The 20,176-nt window shown below is 37.7% G+C and overlaps 1 protein-coding gene across 4 annotated transcripts; it reads right to left on the bottom strand.

Moving 5' to 3' along the window:
- Window positions 1-1,337: 1,337 nt before the first annotated feature.
- Window positions 1,338-14,335, bottom strand: LOC121298902 (SHC-transforming protein 3-like). 4 transcript variants are annotated; one of them, XM_041226203.1, is made up of 11 exons: window positions 12,827-14,335; window positions 10,101-10,171; window positions 8,801-8,864; window positions 8,017-8,136; window positions 6,503-6,559; window positions 5,589-5,640; window positions 5,294-5,420; window positions 3,893-4,070; window positions 3,683-3,755; window positions 2,463-2,713; window positions 1,338-2,111 (listed from the first exon to the last, which is right to left on the bottom strand). In XM_041226203.1, exons 1-11 carry the CDS (start codon window positions 13,448-13,450, stop codon window positions 1,959-1,961), a joined length of 1,770 nt encoding a protein of 589 aa, XP_041082137.1. In that variant the 5' UTR covers window positions 13,451-14,335; the 3' UTR covers window positions 1,338-1,958. The 4 variants fall into 4 exon arrangements, with proteins under 4 accessions (XP_041082137.1, XP_041082136.1, XP_041082139.1 ...); XM_041226202.1 differs by having other exon boundaries at window positions 3,893-4,073; window positions 6,503-6,556; XM_041226205.1 differs by having other exon boundaries at window positions 6,503-6,556.
- Between the last annotated feature and the right edge of the window lie 5,841 nt (window positions 14,336-20,176).

Raw genomic sequence — 20,176 nt, 5'->3', positions numbered from 1 at the left:
ACAAAATCTGGAGAAGAGCTCTTTGGGTGCATTCACATTTGCACATATGTGAATGTTCCAAAACAACTTTGTCCCTTTCAGAGTTCATTTTTATTGAACCAGACTGGTGCATTAATGAATACAAAAGGAACTGTTATTTTCCTCCAGAGTTCATTTACAAGTGAACCCAGTTGGTTTAGAAACTAACCATATGTGAAAAGACCCTTTAAATTCAAGGCTGTTAACGACAGGCAGGTGATCGGTGCACAAGAGTCCACCTTTTAAAAGAACTATAGAAAGTTTGATTGATTGATTTATTTATTTATTTATTTTTGACATATATAAAGCGAGCATTTGATTAAAGTACAATAAAGACTGAAGTCTAAAAATAAAGATTTTTAAAAAGTGCACACTGAGCTGGTTCAATGTATGGTGTTCCATTTCTATCCTACTCCATCTGCCATATGTGTACCACAGTCATTTATGTAATGGTTTTATATGAAATAACTGGCAACACAACTTTCAGTCATAAACTATTTTAATCTTCACAAATATGCCCAGAAAATCAATGATACTATTTACAAAGAAGTATTTAAAAGTTAACAGTGAAACAGGAGTTGTGTACAGCTATATGGATCATTTTGTATCTTTAAATCAGACATCATTTTCATGCAACTACCCTCTTGTATTCTGTGAACTCATTTGTAAGTACAGTTGAAATTAAACTGAATAATTCTTGATGCACACCGAGAAAAACTTCAATAGTTTTGCTAAAATTTTTCCTTTTACAACTTTTCAGTGTGTCGACCAGATTGAAGGAGTGCACCTTTCTAAATACAGTAAGTTAGAGGTTTTAGTTCACTGCTAAAACTAGTGACAGAAAAACAGGCATTTTTTTAAACTATTGTTTGTACCAGGGGTTAATTTGTGAATCAAATGCTACCAGATCTTATAATTAAGGAAGAGGGATAGCATTTTTGTTTATTCACTTAATGTCCTGACCTTGATTTACAGTAGCTGCTATATGTGCTTCAAATTCTCATCTGCTTGTGGATCGAGGTTTCATGCCTTATTGGTGTTGGTAGCTGTAAGCCAACCTTTGCCTAGCCATGTTTTGACATAATCTTCAGGTTTGAACAATAGCAGTGGTGGGTTGACTAATAGGAGCAAAGACACTGTTGTTTTTAAGAAATAATTTTTTGGTGTTTGGCGTGCAAAAACCCCCATTAATTTTCTTACTTTTAGACATTGCATCATAAAATAGATGATTTTACACTTTTGTCATTCCATTAATGGAACAGGAAAGTGTTTATTATTATTATTATTATTATTATTATTATTATTATTATTATTATTATTATTATTATTATTATTGTACATGTTGTACATAAAACAGTTTAATTCTGGCCTGTCAAAAAAAGTTACCGGATCTGGAATCTGGTGCAATCCGGGACAATTTAACCCCTGGTTTGTACTCCATATGATCCAAGCTGGTATAATACATATAGTAAAACTGTTACCAAAGTGCTTTCAAAAGGCAAACACCCTTACATAAAAGCAACAAGCCGAATGTGCTGCACGATTTCAATTTGGCAAATTTTTGAGTGAACAGAATCACCAGCTATTACAAAATAGGCAATGTGCTAATGAAATCCATAAGTTTAGGTTGTTTTTTTATATTCTATTAAACATATTAATGCATCAAGACACATTTTCATCAGCACTGAAACTGTAATCAGTCCATGTTGGTACAGTACAGTTAAACAGTTGTGCTTTGACACATATATTGGATATGGGTCACACTTTATTGATTGCTTGTTTTGGCTGTATTTTACTGTCAAAGATATGGATTTGGTATTGTGCTCAGATCAAGAACATAGTTATCACTATAAGTCGCAGTGTGACCATGCAAGTGTGAAGTACACATTTAACAGTTTACTTGTATGAATGAATGACTTTATTCATAAGGGGACCTGTCTTCATTTCAGGTGTCCAGTAGTGGTCTGCTGCTTTGGCCTGACTGGCTCCCTCAGACACAGTTCACTTCCTGAGGAGATGATTGGTTGCTGGTTTTTCACATGGTAGCGAATAAGATGCCCCACACTGTTAAATAAGTGATCCTTGGTCCTTACCTTATGAAGCAATTGGAAGAAATAATAATATCCATTAAGTGAGTTTTAGAAAAACGCATGTCTGATTAAGAAGCCAGCTCTCTCTTATTGGAAGATATTTATCCTTTAATAGTGATTAATGCTAACAAAATATTTATTTTAAAACTGTACATTTGTCGCTACGTAGCTAATGGAAATGCAAAACTGATAAGATTGAAATAAGTAATTTGTTAGCTACAGTATCTTTAACACCTTGTCTATACTTTCTTACTGACTTTTTTTTAGCAGTGATCAGACACAGTTTAAGGAAACCTTGAGGCTAGCACTATGCACAGTAAAGCATGCTGCAAAGCATCATCTACAAGTTCATACCATGCCCTCTGGATCCACCAATAGCAAGTGCTTGGCGGTGCCTTCTTGTAACCCACTCAGCACATACTGGCCTGGCGAGGTTGTGCTCTCCCGCACTAAGAAGTCCCCATTGTCTTTGAGAAGACTCTCTGCCTCCTTCCTGCCCATCTTGCCATGATACCAAACCTCATTCCTCAGCTGCTCCTTTATGTGCTGGAGGACACTAAGAGAGCTGCTGTCTGGCAAGCCGTTGTAAACAGCCTTAGTAGCTTCTGTGGGGATAAAAAAGAAAAAGATCAGCACCGAGTTAGAGACAAAAGGCTGGATTATTTGACAGCACTCTGAATTGAGCATGTGTGAGTAATTCTCTAGAGCATGTAATATAGGTCATCAATGGTTTCATTTTACAGCAGGTCTGGATACACTGACATTGTGGGGAGCTATAATTAAGTCCCTTGCTGCTCATTCAAGGAAGTATCCTTTTCTCTTTCATTTTTCAGCAACACCATTGTAACATCGTAGATATACATATGTATTTTTAAAGATAGTGTCAGATTTCCAGCAGGATTACAGGCATCTAACTGGCTTTGTCTTTCAGTATGACATGTAGCTGATTTTACTGCATAAATTACATTTAGACCTGGATTTGTTCCAGCTTTCTGACAACGAAAGTGTATACGTTTGCACTGGATATATTGAAGTGTCTGAAGTTATGGAGGCACATAAGAAGCCACTTAGAATTATCTTAACCCATGTATTTTTCTTGTTGTTAAGTTTAAAACACCCCTGCAGCCTCAATGAAGCTCAGAACTATGTCTAACCTCCAAGTACAGCTGATATTCCAGTGTGTAACTATTAACCTGTCCCCATGTGGATATAAGAAATATCACAGACCAACTTTAACTGCACAGCTTTCTCTACTATTCAAGAGGGGGCATCCAGCTCCCTAAACCCCCTGTAATTGCATTAATAATGCACAATGCGGCTATACAGAGTATCAAGTGTAATGAAAAGACTAGAACACAAACCCATGTGGCCAAACACTATATTTATTATAGTATACATATATGGATAATGGGATATTCCAGTGTTTATATGGGAAGTTATACATGCCTTGCCAGTATTGTTTAAAAAGTGAACCTCAGTTCACTACTAACTCTTCAAATGTGAATCTTGTATTTTAATAAAACCATTTGCTTTAAAATAACTTTTTCATCCAATCAAGGCTGACACAGACATACCTACAGTAGGGCAGAGCTGCTTCTGTGTCAGTGAACAGTTTTCATACATGCTGATGTGTTGTGGGCTGCCGCTCTGAAAGACAGTTAATGAAACATGACTCATCTTTGAAACACCATTACGATGTACACAATAAGAACTGGACGATGAAGCATGAACTTCAAAACAACCCTGAATGTAGGTGGCGGAAATGAGACTTTGTAATGGCATACCCATCTCAGCTGGTCTGCACACTGGCTGTTGTCTTGAGTTTTCTGCACTGCTGACTCCAATTGTATCCTCATGTCTAGTATCCCACCTGGCGGGGGCTGTTTACCAGGGATCTCATTGTAATACTCGCGGGTCTCTTTACTCTCCACAGTCCAGGCAACACTGTCTGTTTCCGCCATCCTGCTGAAACAGCGACACAGACAACAGGAAGAGATCAGTAAAGCTTAAATTACATAATCAATTTGTTTAATGACTTCTATCTTGAAAAACTGTGCAGGCTTAACAGACTCTCCAGAAGAAAGAGCACAGAGTAATTGATAAATGAGGGAAGTCAGTGCATCAAATGAAGGGGATGTATGTAGCTGTATTATAGAAGATAGCATTTTAGAGATATATTCTCCTCATTTAAAAGAGGCAAAGTAAAGACTTCATTGGAATGAAATTAGCCATTAAAGAGGGAAAATAAACCAGGCCACAGTTTTGAACTGTTATCTAATTTAGCCAAGAGTTGGGGCACCAAATCAGAACAGTACCATATGATCATTTATGTGTACAACATATACAGTCAACCCCCCTACAGCACAGTATATCCCAACAAAATGCTAGGCAATGGCACAAACTCTGTTATCCAAATCCAAATCCAAATACCAATCAGCCCCAACTTCAAACCCTTCAAAGATGTGATCAGATTTAAAGGTGGTATGTCTAGACCTAATGTCCAACCCTCTGATGTGTGAAGCTAAATTTAAGTGGCACACTGGCATCATATTATACTAAATTTAGGTTTAACGAAACATTGAGATTTTGGATGAAAGGTAAATATTTAAAATAGCATAAGCATGCTTTCAGAGATATATTTGACAACGTTGCCAAGGTGGAAATCTCAGTAAATGAGTGAGTCGGCACTGTTCATTTGTAAACCACGGTCAGTTGAGTGGGCAGCAGCATGCTGGACTGCTCTGCACTGCAGGATACTTTAATCAGGTCAACCAGCGTCAAAAACATAGCCTACTGCTGTGTCTGGTGGCCATAAACCACATGATGGCTGGCTATGATCAATAGAGTCAGCTGGGATTGTAACAGTGCCTGTCTGAGAGGTTTAAAATGTCAAGCGTTGAATAGTAAGTAGTTTCAAATGACATGTTTTATGATTAAGAAACAGTATTTATAATTGAACATATCATAAACAGCTCAGGGGATGGTATCACATCTTTTAAACAATGTTACCCGTTGATGTATTGAGTAGTAATATAGTACAATCTGTAAGGGCTTCTGGCTTGTTGGTGAGCAGTCATTTCTGGATTATAACAACAGTACATATTTACGGTCTCTGTTTTAAATCATCAGTGTATTAAGACAAGGCAAATGACTTAAAAGAAATACAAACTAATGTAAAAACTGACCTGTCCTGGGGTGTGATTAGGGGCGAAGGATTATTGAGGAACTGTCTGAAGCGAAGTTCAAAAGCTTGCCCTATAGCGCTTATAACTTCTTGGGCCAATCCATCTGGGCATTCCAAGATATGGCAAGCTAAAATTCAAGGGGTACCAGGTGTTACACAGATTTCAGTTTTCTAACACGCAACAAAGCAGGTCTATTCAATTTGTATATTTTCTTTTTAATATTCATCTGGACAAACTCAACCTTTTTGTATCCTGTATCAAAACCATGCCAGGTAATAATAATACAATGAATTACCTCTTTGATTCACAGGATCTTTTGCAACATAAGCAACATAATCGGTAGCATCCTAAAAAACAGAAATACGAGTGCTTTAGGAGTAATGCATTTAATCAGGAAACATGTATCTGTTTAAAATGTATTTTCCAGCACACATATTCAGAAGCAATTTAAGATGTCCTTAATTATTGCTTGATAGGTGTTGAAGATTAAAACATTGCTCTTGTTTTACAGAGACCCATAGATTCTGAGCACCATTAACAAATATCTGCATTTGCAATACCCTAAAGAACAATAATTTAATATTATAGTGTCATTCAAGAAGCACTGCAGGTCTGCTTTTCCAGCTGAGAGTGTGATTCACACATCCGCCAGGATGAGAAGCTCCTATTTCACCCATTAGATTAATTCAATCAGTGAAGGTTTATCACTCGAGTTATTTTCCTGCTATATCAGAGTTGTGTTCATATTGTAACTGTGTCAATTACATTCATTAATATGACTTAATTTCCTTCTGCCCCCCACCCTCCTACTTCCCTTCACCAATTAGTGTCGTTCAGTGTATGCAAGAATTCTGGTAATTTTCAGAACATTAAGTTTCCTGAAAAGTAATTCCAATTTCCAGTTTTCTAAACTCATGTTCAAGCATTGGGTGTTTTCTCGGAAAAGTTAATTCAGTAAGTATGCACAAGTAGGAAGCAAGTTTAATATTGACAGATGAAATTAGGTGTGAAAAACACATTTGTTCAAGGGTGCTGGAACTAGGGGTGCTGGGGGTGCACACCTGACATTGCATGGCTTTCAGCACCCCCATCATATACAGGGGTTACAGTTTTATTAAAAGGCTTTCAGCACCCCCACTTTAATAATTGTTCCACTGCCACTGCATTTGTTAGAAGAATAAAATATTAATGTATGTTTCTTATACTTACAGGATCTCCTCCAGAGGCAAATGAAATAGACTGCATATGGTGATGGGCAATAATCTGCTGTTGGAAAAGAAAAGAAAAAGTTGTTTTATATTATCTCACAGGTTGGTTCAAAAGTCAAGTGACTAGTTCACAGATGGACAGAGGGTATGCACTGCACATGAAACTGCATGTAGCAATGGTAGAGCATGGAGACAATGATGGTGTGGTATACAATAGCAGGCACAGGACGTGTCCCACTTCTTCTCTCCCTATTACTGGGTCTATTTACTGGGTCTATTTGTGAAGTTGCAGTGCCTTTTCCTGTCCTGCTTGATTTGTAGGGCGAGTCATGTGAGCGCCCAGTTATTGATCTTGGCTGAGGACCCACAGGGAGCACAGGATTACCTTTGCACCCCTATAGGGTTTGGGAGGAAGACCGGCTAGGGAAAATTAACTTCATCACGTTTCTCCAACCCTACAGGTCACGTGACCAACACATGACCTTTGTGTCCTGTGTTCAGTAGCTTGATAACATTTGTTCAGCATTTCAAAAACTGTGTGTGTGAATACAGGATGATCATCCCTTTGTGAGCTTGGTTTCCATGGTCAAGCAGCTGTGCAGAAGCCACTTATTAGTGTTTACACATGCTGTGTTGACCTGAACTCACTGAGCCACTGTGGGATGGCCCAGAACAGTGCAGCAGGATCAGATCTCCACTCTCAAAGCCTGGCACAACTGCCAAGCTCTCTAAATGAGGAATGGAAAGCAACAACAGACTGCTCATCAAATATTCAATTTTGTGTGCAAAAAATGTAAGTTCAAACAAATATGTGTGATGTGTGTGTGTATAATGGCAGGTAAGAGAATGAAGAATAGAGTATATTATTCCTCTGCTGCCTGACAGCAGTAAAGCAAACTGAGGTGGTGTTATTATCGCTAAGGTTGTGCAACTGTAATTCCCCCCCCCCTTTACAACTGTGGGAAAAATTGAAAATTTCTATACAAAAGTGACAGAAATCCCATTTTATCGGGTCGCCATTGCTGAATTTTATAATGGCTAAAGTGCTGTCGTAATTTTGATTTAATCCAAGCCCCAGTGGTTGAAAATGTACATTTTTGCACGCCTAAGAAGTAAGCTTGGTAAATAATATCCTATGCAGAAACAGTAACACAGAATAAACGAACATCCATAGTAGGCTAATAATCTGCTTAGAAAAGGCAGATGACATAAAGCACTCCTTCAAAGGGATAGAAAACCCTGCTTCAGCCAACAACCATTGTTCTCTTCTTGATGGTATTAAATATGTCATTGATTAGTTAAACAAATCCCTAATTGAATTGAATTAAAATCCTAAAAATTGAATTTACTGGTTGAGATAGTGTGTCAGGAAGCCTGTACATGTCAAAGCTGTGGAGATGTATCTAAAGTGGCTTAGTATTTGACTTGATGCTACCACTATACTCCCATTCATCTGGCTTTAGAATATCTGCATTGCTTTTTAATATCCAGACCAGCATTTAACAGTATGCTTACCTGTTGGGAGTCGACTGTAGTTAAACTGAGGCTGTTTGTAGATACTATAAGTTTTATATGCATTCCTGCAAACTGTAGGTTACTCTTCCCGAGAACAGCAGACAGGCCTTTACTTGGAGGCTAAAATACAGAATTAAAAAGACATTATACTCTAGTTAATAAATACATTGCTGTGTATCTGAATTTCTTTTAAAAAAGTCAAATAATAATAATAATAATAATAATAATAATAATAATAATAATAATAATAATACAAACACTACTTATTTAGGAGTTTTTATAGAAATAAAATACCCATCACCAAATCTATATTAAACAGCTAATTTAAAAAATGAAAATAGAATGTAAACCGAAACACAGATAAGGATTTTTTTTTCATTGAATTTATTCTTAGCTAGAAATCTGTATCTTTTTAACTGTCTATAAATCGTGCTGGTGGTTTCCCTCACTACCATTACAATAAAAACACTGTGGAATGAGGTTCACAAAAAGATCAGGTTTATACAGGGGATGGTAATAAAATCAGACACACTTCATATCATTAAAAAAAGACCGATACAATACCAAATTATGTTAACCAGTCCCAGAAAATAACTGCTGATTAATTTGCATCAAAAAACCTAAACACCCTGACCTGAATGAATGGACTGTTCACGACACATATGCTTCTTCACGCTGATTATCTTTTTCAGCTGATGGAGATAAGAGTGAGTAAAGAGCTGCCTGACAGAGATAACGCTCATGAAATGAGGATATTTGCACAGGCTATCAGGATTGTGCTTACCTTCCTCCTCTTTGATGCTGCTTTTGTACTTTGCACAATCTCACACAACCGGCTGATGGCTTCTCTACAAACAAAAAATACATAATGATAATAAGACCAACATGCTGTACCGACCATTTAAAGGAAGGAGGTCAGGTTTAGCCCATGCTGAAAGCCTGGAAAGGAAAATAGGTTTGGCTCTGGCTGTATTGTTTCCTTTGAGTCTAGGCCATTGTTGAGATTAATTAAATAGACCCCGTTATCTTTAAGTATTTCTAAACATTCAATGGGAATATCTATTTTCAGGAGGAAAGAGCAACATGAACAACACAAATACAGAGCCGGCTAATAAATGCAGCCCTGGTGTCTGCAGTGACATTGCAGCTCCGTAAACCATGGAACAGGCAGGAAGAGAATCAAATCAATAATGAATTTCCGCCTTGCTTCCGTGCATCTCCCACTTCATGTCAGAAGCACTGATCCAGCCACAGCTCATTAATGGACACTGATGAAAGTGGATTGCTGCAAAGTGCACACCCACGCCTGCCCTCTGTCTGCCGGAAACCCTGCAGCAGCGAATAATCTCAACAGCTGTGAGTTCGAGCATCAGCATCTACACAGAAACACCGTGCATGAGCTCCTTTTATGTCCTGGTTTTATATGTAGTCTTTATTCTTCCGGAGCGAATTTTAGCCGCTTTCTTAATCTGAACCCTTTAATATGACAGATCTGCATTCTAAAGGGTATGAATTGATTTATAGGAATACATGTATTTAGATGTTTGGGCCATTAGTTTCATATCATATGCAGTTGTTGTTTCTTATTAGGCTTCAGCCACTTTTTTATGAATTAGTTGTCTCACCAAATCTATTATTTACTACAGTAGAATCAAAAACTTTTTTAGAAAGCAACATATTCCAAATATATATATATATATTGTGTATAAATAAGCGACCGATATATGAGTAATAATTCAAATTAGAGCTATCCAGCACAGAACTGTCAACCCCCACTGAATTTAAATCTAAAGACACCCTTTAAAGAAAGAGCTATTCCCTTTTGTCAATTATTTGGAAGGAAAAGTTGAGCCTTCCCCATGAAAACAAATTAGATTTGCTGAATTGGCCTCTTGCTTACAGTTCTCTATGATATTATAAGCAGGAAATGCATCCAAATGCAATTCCCTTCACCGGAGTCTCTTCTCCTGTCACATTGGGAAGCCTGGATATTTTATCCAATACTGCATGTCTCAAACCAGTAGATATGGTATAGCTCAAGCTGTATTTAAGTGTCTGAAAGACATGATGCATATAAACCTCACCTTGTGACTTGTGTTCTGGTACCAAAGTCCAGCATCCTCATTGACTGCAGCACTTCCAAACAGCCAATATACTAAAGGGGAAAAAAAAGAAATTGGAATGAGTTAAACCGCCTACTACTGCAAATAAGCTGAAGGAATTTAGAAAATTCTTAATACTATTCTAACCTTGACAGGATTAAGCATTTACAAGAGTAGGTGAGTCATACTGTGAGGAGGCTGGGTAGGACTACGCTCACATCCTGATCCAGTGTGTGGGAGGCTATGCTAGGCAAAGCTGAAAATCGATGCATTCGTTTTTTTTCTCTTTTTCTCTGCTCTGATCTCTGGCTCCTAAGGACATGTTTTAATTAAAAAACAGACTTTCGTCCAAATAAAATGGTATCATCATGATCATTAGAATCGTCCCTTTGATCTGATCATTAGCTACTAATTATTTAGAATAAGGCTCTTTCTAGTGAAGCTGATTACTGTACTGGAATAATTTACACACACGAATCGGGGGAAGATTTGTGTCAGCTATGATCAAGTTCATTATTGGCTGGTTATTATAAAATGTGACCCCGTGCTCTCGCTCTGCTACATGCTTCATGTGCATATAGCTTATATGCAGGCTTCACAGGGTGCCTGTGTGAGGGAAGGCTAGATATATAATCAGGATCATAAATGATGGATGAGGATGAGAAGCACTGAGTCACTGAAGTTAATCTACTTCCTACGAGAGCCTTTGTGGATTTTGTGTGACATGTCAGGCAGGATGCCAGAAATATCTGTGTGACTCTGCTAGCTGCCAAGAGTAAAGCATACTCTTCTCCAAAACTCTGCTGTAAACAATACTGAGCTAATGTCAGAGATGCGATTGTCAATGCACAGTTATGTAAAACAGCTAGCCAAAGCAGTACCCTAACATCAAATTGGACTGGATTGCCCTGCACTGCGGATCCCTGACCCACTATAGCCTCTGACTGTAGTAGCGTCTCTTGTGACACTGATGGCAAATTAAAGTGTATTTTTTAAAGATACATTGTGCATCAGTTTTATCGCATAACATTGTAATTTTTTTTTTTTAAATAAGCCATCACTTTTAGTTCAGGAAGACTCACTGTATATCTACAATACATCAGACTTTTACATGTAAATTATTGCGACGATTTCTCAACTGACAATGTGTGGAACATTTGTTTCTGCTTAGAGCAGGTGGCTGCCAGCTCTTTCTGGGATTAACTGGCTGGTAATAGCAAGTGACTGAGTAGCTACTATTATTTTCTACCTTTAGTACCAGTACAAACTGTAATGCTTAAGAAAAACACTATGATAGACCTCTCATTTTCTTGATTCTGCTTAGCCAAGCAGATAGATGTTTTAGTTAAGTGCCTTCATCTGTATCTACTTTATAGTCCAGGATTGGATGTGTTTGAAGTTATGGGTAGAAATGTGGTATGAGCTTTGTTCAATTGATTCTATGTAAGTTATGGCAAGGAGTCTATTTTGAACAAGTTTTCCGGGAAGAAGAAACAACTTGTTTGTAAGAATTGGTTCCTCTGAGTAGTTTCTTGCTGTTTGATAACTTTAAAATTATTGTGTTACTTTTTCTCAACAAAGTGTGTTAGAAGCAACTATAAACACAGTTATCCTGTTACCTTTATCCTATATATTTGACTTTGATAAATTAAAAAAAAAGGAACATAAAATACAATGCTTCTATGATACTATACTGAGGTCATTCATTTTCAGTTAGATAAATACTGCTGCACAAAGTCTGATGCATAACTTGCAACTGAAATGCTAAATGCATACAGTACAGTATATTATATGTGTAAATACTTGGAGTGACTTATGACCTAACCACAAGGATTTATTTATGAAATGAGCTACTAACACTCTTAAGTTAGTTATCTGATGGTATACCACTTCATCTAGTGTGTAATTGCTACAGAACATGCTCAACTAATTGCACATTTGCATATAGCAGATAAACACATACTACAAGCAACTCAATAGTAATAAAAGCAATACATATTTACAATGTAATAGTCAGAAGGCTGTGAAGAATAATATGTATGACTCATATTATTAGTAAGATAGTAATTGTCAGTAATCACATTATTCTGGTCACTACAGTACTGGCTGCATGGTCAGAGCCATCATCAGTGAATGACAAAGGCTCCTCGAATAAGCAGCCTCCTGGTTTTAACAGCCACAGGTGTCCAGTTCCTTTGGTGACCACATTCTTTCAGGTACCATTACATTGGCCTAAGTGTAGTTTTGTTCATAGACTCTTTCACGCTTCTCAATGCTTTTCTCAATCAGTCCTGAAGCAACAAGTGATCATACCACAGCTAGGGGGACTTTTCAGTTCAGCTATTTGGCACAAGCTCCCATTGAATTTAGTGAAGCTCGCACCCAGCAATTCAACAGTCTTATGCTTCATTTTGCAGATAAAGGTCAAATTTAGCAAGGTTGAGAATCCCTACTTTACACTGCTTATGCCACTTGTAAGCTGTTTTCTTTCCCCCTCAAACAAATATTTTACCACCAATACTGTAGTTTTAGGGTTACCTACCTAGTAGAGTATAAAAAAATTTAAAGAAATTGTTGAATATATTGACAACTCCTCTCAGCTAAGCTGTTATTCAGCATATTAAAGTCATTTATAAATCTATGACGTCTTATTTAATTGTACATATTGTTCTTACATCAGTATCTTTATAGAAATGGGAAACACATACCTTTACGTAGTAGGTCATCCCAGTTTCCAGGCAGTCTTGGCTGGTCTGCTCAGTTCCTCCTCCTAGTTTGTTTAGGGACAAAGATCCCTCAGTTCCAGGCTGCTGCCCACCTCCTTGGCCAGGGCTATTTGTGCTGGTGGTGCCTAACTTATCAATATGAAAATCCTGTTGAAGGGGAGAGGAGGCAGACAGGTAACTGGTTAGACTGATCTCCGGGGATGTAGGGGCACAGTGGGCCATCACGCTGTTGGTCAGCTTGGTCCTCGGCACCTCTTTAGCGGCCAGGGCAAAGCTTTTTAGTCCCAACAAGCCAGCCGGGTTGGAGAGTTTAATGTTGGCCATCCTGGGGAGGAAAGTGCAAAGGGTGGTGGTGCCCTCCTCTGAAGATGCCAGGGAAGTTTGGTCGGCAGGAGAGCCTGGGGTGGAGGGAGGGCAGGAGGAGGAGGAGCAGGTTGAAGAAGGCACCTTCAGCACTGGTGTGGGGCTTTGCATGCCATCATCCAGGGAGGTGATCGAATCATTGCGGAGTCGGCTGTATTTCGCCCTGTGAAGCATGCCCAACTGTCCAAAGAGTCCTACATGCAGTGCGTGTCCCCTAAGGCTGAACGGATTGTGTTCTCTCATAGCCAGGGACTATTGAGACTGCTGAAACCACACACTCCTGCATACACTGCCAGGGCTCCAACAAATCAGTATAAAGGAAATCTGATAGCTGGAATCCAACTATAACAATATACAAAGTAATGGATCCTACCTTTACTTATTTAGCTGCTTAGTTACTCTTTATTTTCCTTGAAAAATTTAGGAAACAAAATCAATTATATATTGCACTACAAGCAATTCCTTTTTCAGATCTAAAATATAAAGTATATGTTGCACACAAGCCTTTAGCCAAAAGCACCTATCCATAGCTTAAAAGCAATTGGAATTAACAACAGAAAGAAGCAAGAATCACAGTGACTTGTGTTTGTAACGCATTCTGGTGCATTGCTTATTTTGCTCACAGTGCATCTCTACAAGAAAATAAAGTCTCCTGACAAAACTGCTTTAAATTCTGCCTCTAAAAAATACAGCTGCACTCTCTTTACATTGTCTGCAAAAATTCAGCCCACCCACTGACTGAAGCTTTCTTCACAGCTGAAAAGAAAGAGCAATGTGTTGCTTAGCCATACCATAATCTTAATGTACCCCCTATGCATTAAATACCAGTCCAGTGTTAGTCCCAGTTCAGCAGAAAACTCAGGTCAGTCTTGCTGTCTCTGACCACAACTGTTCAGCAGCCAGTGTAGTATTCCACGATATCTCCATGCAGACATGTTATCTCTTGCAGGCTCACACACACAGTGCAGGCAGGAACCCTCACAGTCTTTCAATTGCGTTCTAAAAGCCAGGTCTTAATTAGAGAGTGGGCTGTAGCTCAAGAGGTAGCCGAGGATGTTGCAATTTTCATGAATGGACTTTTTTTTTTTTTGTATGAATGAATTTCTCCCTCACTACGCATGCTAATAAACCTGTGAATGGAGCTGAATGAAGATGGCTGTAATTGACTGACAGTCCCTGAGGTTTTTTTTTTTTTTTTCTCTCTCCCTCCCATCAAATCAGAGGAAGGCAGGGTGACTCATGCACCATAAACACACTAAATCAGAAACTGTTTAAATGTTGTCTTTTATCACTAGCCATTGTTATCCTACACCAAATCATGCAGACAGGAAGGGTAGCTATAGCATAAGGGGAAATTATGTTTTATGTGCTGTTGTTTGTTGATAAGTGCATATCAAATCTGAGAGTTTCATTGTGCATGGCGGTGCTGGGAAAAAAGAAAAAAGATTAGGGATTCTATGGTTCCCAGGACAACAAGACATATGGCATTATTCCCTAGGGGAGATGAGGCATCTTTCCTAGAATTTGAGTTATTTTTTATTGACTGCTAGTTCAATCTCCGGTCTAGTACAACTTCCTGGGCCTATCAAGTTTACTCTAAAGACATAATAAATACTGCAAAGGGCTAAGCACACAGAGAGACAGAGAACCTGGCTAGTCAAAAAGGGCAATGTAATCTTGTTTAGTTAGTTCCGCTCCTGAAATTGCTTCAACAATGAACTGATATAGTGGGATTAAACAGATTCAAACAGTTAGCCTAAGTTGTAATATCCTTAGTTTATTTTATTTTTTTTTCAGTAAATATAATTTACACATAACATCTTTGTGCAAAATAATGTTTATAAAGAAAACTAAACATACTGGTGTAATATAGTATAGTGTTTGGTTTCTACAGCCATGGCTGTCTTCTTCAGTACTGATAATAAAGTGTTTATAATGTTTTAACTGGGACGCTCATTTTAGCTGTACATCAATGTTCTGTTTTTGGAATGTGTTTCTTCCTTTTCACAGGTTCCCCTACATTGAATATTTCGGCACTGGTAGGTTATTTGTGAGGAAGATGCTATGCGCTACTTTAAAATGGTTCCAGTTCATTATGTTACTGCTGCATTTCAAGGAGTCTTTTTTTCTCTCCAAAGGCTAGTTGCCAGGCTGGCAGAGCATGTGTGGGTGTATGTGTAGGTGGGTATTACATGCAAATATCTACAAGAAGTTATACAGAAGTCATGAAGGGCAAGATAGTGATAGAGGACTGCTCTCAGGCTCTGGGTTGGCAGATGCTTCACTGCACCAGGTATAATTGTTACAGGAGGTAGATAGGACTAGTATGTGCAAAATAATTTAAACTCCTTGCAGACTCATCAATTCAGATCAGTGCCGTCCTGTCATTTTCCGAATGTACAACATTTCATTTGTAAAAGCTGCTTCCCACTGCAGCTTTTACCTCTCCTAGCAAGTCTTTCGGAGTGTGTGCAGTATGTGTGGGCAAGCATAAATATATAGGCGTGCTGTATATACTGCATTCAGATTGTATGTTACCATGGCGAAACCAAATGCTATTTGCTGATGACTGTAAGAAATGTGTGAAGATGGTGTGTTTTGCTGGGTGCTGGACTTTAATGTATTGAATATGGGCCAAGCTTGGGAGCAATGAAACCACAGGTCATGGAAGTCAAGACAGAAACACCTCCTTGTGTTTGTATTAAGTATTAATGTCCATTTTACAACACTAATCATGGTCAGCCAAGCTTGCCCATTGCTTGCAAGAGATATATTTCCCTGCTACATATCACTGTTAACATTGTCTTGTGACAGCTCAGTGGCAGATCTTATGGCTTGCACAGCTAAAACCACTCCAGCTGATCTCTCATGACCCTGTCCCTGAGAAGCCTAAATGTCTCCAGGCAAGACAGACTATTCAAACCTTTGTTGTTTTGCAGAGCCATTTATAGGACTGGAGTCAGAACATAATCACTGATACAGAATTTGCATGAAACCTTTCAGATAAGTTCAGCAGTTATAACTTTTATTAGCTTTTCCAACCACAGGCCAGAACTCATGTAAATGTAGGTCACCATGAACTACATTCTGATGCTCCCTTGCACGTTCAAAAGGTATACATTTTGACTATATCTTTTATAGGATAACTCTTGCATATGCACAGTCATTTAAATCATTACTGCAAGCTTCAGGTAACATTTTCTAAACCTGATTGAAGATGTTTGCCTGCTCCAGCTGTTGCATAATGTGGTTTTAATGAAGCATGTATATTATATTAGGTTTGCTATTTTGTCAGCATCAGGAGTCCTACGTGAGCAAGATGTTTTTGCATATCACATTTTAAATAAAATAATATTAGTTTAATCACAAGCTATTGGAATCGCCTGGAGTCCATTTTGTCAATGCAAATGAGACCCTGATGCCTCATTCTCAAACAGTGGCATTAGAGTACTATAGGTCAAAGCCTATCTGTAACATTGCACCTACCTGTATGATAGCAGTACTTAACTTCAACCATTTCACAAAAAAAAAAAAAAAAAAAAAAAGTTTACAGTTTAACCCACTATTTTAGCAGGGGAAGAAATTACTGGCGCACACCCCTAGTGGTCAATTATATACAACATGTCCACTTTGTTAAAAACAAGTTCCTCTGGCTTTCTCAGACAGTTCCAAAAGTGGGTATTATTCCTTAAAGTGCTTCTGAATTAGCAATGCACATATAGGATGAGCCACCTGTCTCATCCCAATACTGTTGGCATTTCCTGTATCTTTACATTTATCTTTACATTTCCAGTACAATACCACTCAGTTGTTTTGGGGTTTTTTTTTTTTTTTTTTTTTTTTTTTTTTTTTTTTTTAATTATTATTATTAGTCAACTGTAATGAAAACATAGTTAGCAGATCAATTTGCAGAGCTGGTACTAGTTCTGTTGTTACACTGCAATTTGACTTCTGAGTGACTGTTTGCTACATTCTCCATAGTTCCACTTCTGTGCAATTCCATGACTTGCTGGCACACAAGCTACCTCCCCCTCTCTCCGAAGCCGCCTTGTCAATCTGTAAATTAAACAGCTACACCGCTGCTACTACCTGCATCAGCAGCAGGTTATGGAAAGTCATTGTATAGAGGGCTGTAGCTCGGGAAGAAAAACAAGGACTTATACCCTCTGCTGTTTATAAAATGCATGGCATGGTTTGCATACTGTATTTCCTGTTTTTACCTTAATTGTATAAAATTGCAGCGTGCAGTATAATAACGCTGTGTTCTTTTTAGAATATCAAATATAGAAGATTACTGACATGCCAGAACAAGCAGCTCTATAAGCCGGTCAATACCCATCTCAATTCTTTTGAGAACTTTATGTGAACGAAAAGACACACATTTGCCCGTTTTCCCATTGGAAATAGTGATATTTTGAAATATCACTGTCCTGGTCACAAAAGCAAAGTTTGTGGGGAATAATAACCATTTTATATACTTTTGAGGCATAAGCAATTAGGAAATAACACTTACTACCCAGGAACAAAAATTGTGTTACATAGTGTTATCACTCACCCGTGATGCACTAAAAGCAGCAGTGGTCGCACGCATTACTATTCATAGAGAAACATATCAACTCTAGATCTGATCAAATGAAAAATATATCAGAACCTTTAAAGAAATGCTTTTCATGAAGAGCCATGCAATTAATTACCCATGTGAAAATGTAATTCTGAATTATAGTTTATGTTAGAAACCAGAGAAAAATACATTAACTTTTTTTTTTTTTTTTTTTTTTTAAATACAATACAATACTTTTTTTTTTTTTTTTTTTTTGGCAAACAACAGAGAAACTGAAAAATTCCCCCAAGTTAATTTTATACATCACTGCCTAGTTTCACATAATAAAGACTGGTATACTCACTACATTTTAACCATGGAAACAGGAACACAGTTTACAGTGTTTATTTAACATCTTGAAAGTGTTCTTTGTTTAAAACTAATTTAGAAATCCTGTTTTAATTAAGAAGATGTAGATCAGGCTCCTGTTTAAGCTTCATCTTAATTTGCGAGACACTGATATCAAAGTCACAGCAGCTGGAACAGACTTCCATCTACTTTATAAAACATACCAATATGCAGTTTCAATGTGGCTGAAATGTGCTCTGCCGCTCTATATTAATAATCCATTGAGTGGTGTCCTGGAAAAATGTGATAATCCACAATTTAATTTTCTTTATATAAGCTCTGCTTGAGTCCTATTACCAACTGAACACGTTTTTCTGAAAGTTGAAGTCTGTGGGTAATCGAGTTTTTCCACCATGTCTATTTTTTCATGTTTAGACATTAGTTTGTGATGGCAATATTAAGCCAAATAAAATGAATCTGATACCCAGTCTTGACCTTTCCACCCAGATTACAGTCCCACAAAATGGCCGTATTGCGCTGCCAATCTACAGAAACGCTATAATTCTGACTGAATTCAGTAGACTGTACATCGCCTTTTTTCTGTCAAGTCATAGTGGCTGGAGATAAATAAATATAGAGCTTCCAATTTAGCATATGACCTTACCAGTGAGGCTATTGGAGTTGTCTGCAGGGTTCAAAGATTCTAGCTGATGCTTTAGTTTATGTTAAGGCTGTAAATGGAACAACATGAAATAACCAAAAAAAAAAAAATGAAAATAGGAAATAAAATGTAAGAAAAACAGAAAATGGTTACTACATGCAAAAAAGTAGAACCTCAATAGGATCAATGCAGGTACAGATGATGGAAGTGGGCAGTAAATAATCACAAATTATCCTATTATCTGTATTGTAAAGGTATTTCTATATACACAATATGTAGCATTAGCATCTTACAGTACTTGGATATTAGAGAAAATCATTACTATTCTTTATCCCCTATGGAAAGACTTCTGATATTCAGTTTGGGTTTTTGCTTCCCAACCATAATGAATCATCAACGCAATAGTGCTGGTACTAGGAAACGTTTAGTGTTAGTGGGCAGGCACCATGGTTACACTGATTTTTAGCATAGGGACTTTTTAGCAAATAAGTCACTAGAGGAACTGTGATCTGTATAGTGGGGCAATTAGGTAAGTGTCAATCGCATACTTGTTTATAAATCGTGAAAACGCTGAATGATGCCGCTGCCATCTAGTTGGCATGCCCAGGACACTCTTGGAAACTCTAATTTTTTCCAATTAACACTTTTTAATTAAAAGAACAATAATTGCTGCACTTCTATAACACAGCTAACAAACCTGGAAGATGTCCTGTTTATTTATTTATTTTTTTACAATAATTGTCTAGAGACAGAATTGGACTGGAACCTGTGATCACAAAAGACTGCTAGTATCAGAGACATTGCTGCTGTTTGGCACGGCACCTGATCAGTCGAACCCCAGTATATACTGTAGAACATGCAGAATGAAAATGCCATGCTAAAAAATCAAAGGCTGTTTAATGGGGGTGTCAGCATTACAGACCAAGAGCTCATCTTGTCAGTTCCCTGAGAGACAGATCAAACGCAGCAATGTAATTAGTTGCAGTAGGATTCGGAATTAAGGGTATTCTATCTTCCCCCAAGACCAGTCTGCAGTCAGTGTTAGACCTTCTGATACCCTTATAGCATTTTAAATGATAAACAGAAAATAAAATAAAAGCAATAAGATTTGAGAAAAAGGTGCACCTTACAGGTCATGTGTGTAAAATGGCATCTGTATAACAAAGACAGCATTTCAAATATATATATATATATATATATATATATATATATATATATATATATATATATATATATATATATATATATATATATCTATATATATATATATATATATATATAATATATGGACCAGAATTGCCCACCCCTGAGCTAGCTAACCTCATTGCACAGCAGCAACCTCTACAGGCCAAACTCTATGCTGTGACCTCCCAGGTTGGGCCCTTATAGCCAGGACTCGAACGCTTGGCAATATCTATCA

Source organism: Polyodon spathula, chromosome 24, assembly GCF_017654505.1.
Source record: "Polyodon spathula isolate WHYD16114869_AA chromosome 24, ASM1765450v1, whole genome shotgun sequence".
Taxonomy (NCBI): Eukaryota; Metazoa; Chordata; class Actinopteri; order Acipenseriformes; family Polyodontidae; genus Polyodon; species Polyodon spathula.
The sequence above is the reverse complement of the archived record's forward strand: the minus strand, read 5'-3'. Positions and strand labels throughout refer to the sequence as shown.

What these genes read in the sequence shown, in the direction of transcription:
- LOC121298902 (XM_041226201.1), bottom strand. Translation starts at nt 13,450, where the DNA reads ATGAGAGAACACAATCCGTTCAGCCTTAGGGGACACGCACTGCATGTA. An exon ending in ACCAGAACACAAGTCACAAG is followed by an intron (nt 8,865 to 10,100) that starts GTGAGGTTTATA and finishes TTTTGTTTGTAG; the next exon opens with AGAAGCCATCAGCCGGTTGT. An exon ending in CTAATCACACCCCAGGACAG is followed by an intron (nt 4,074 to 5,293) that starts GTCAGTTTTTAC and finishes TCGCTGTTTCAG; the next exon opens with CAGGATGGCGGAAACAGACA.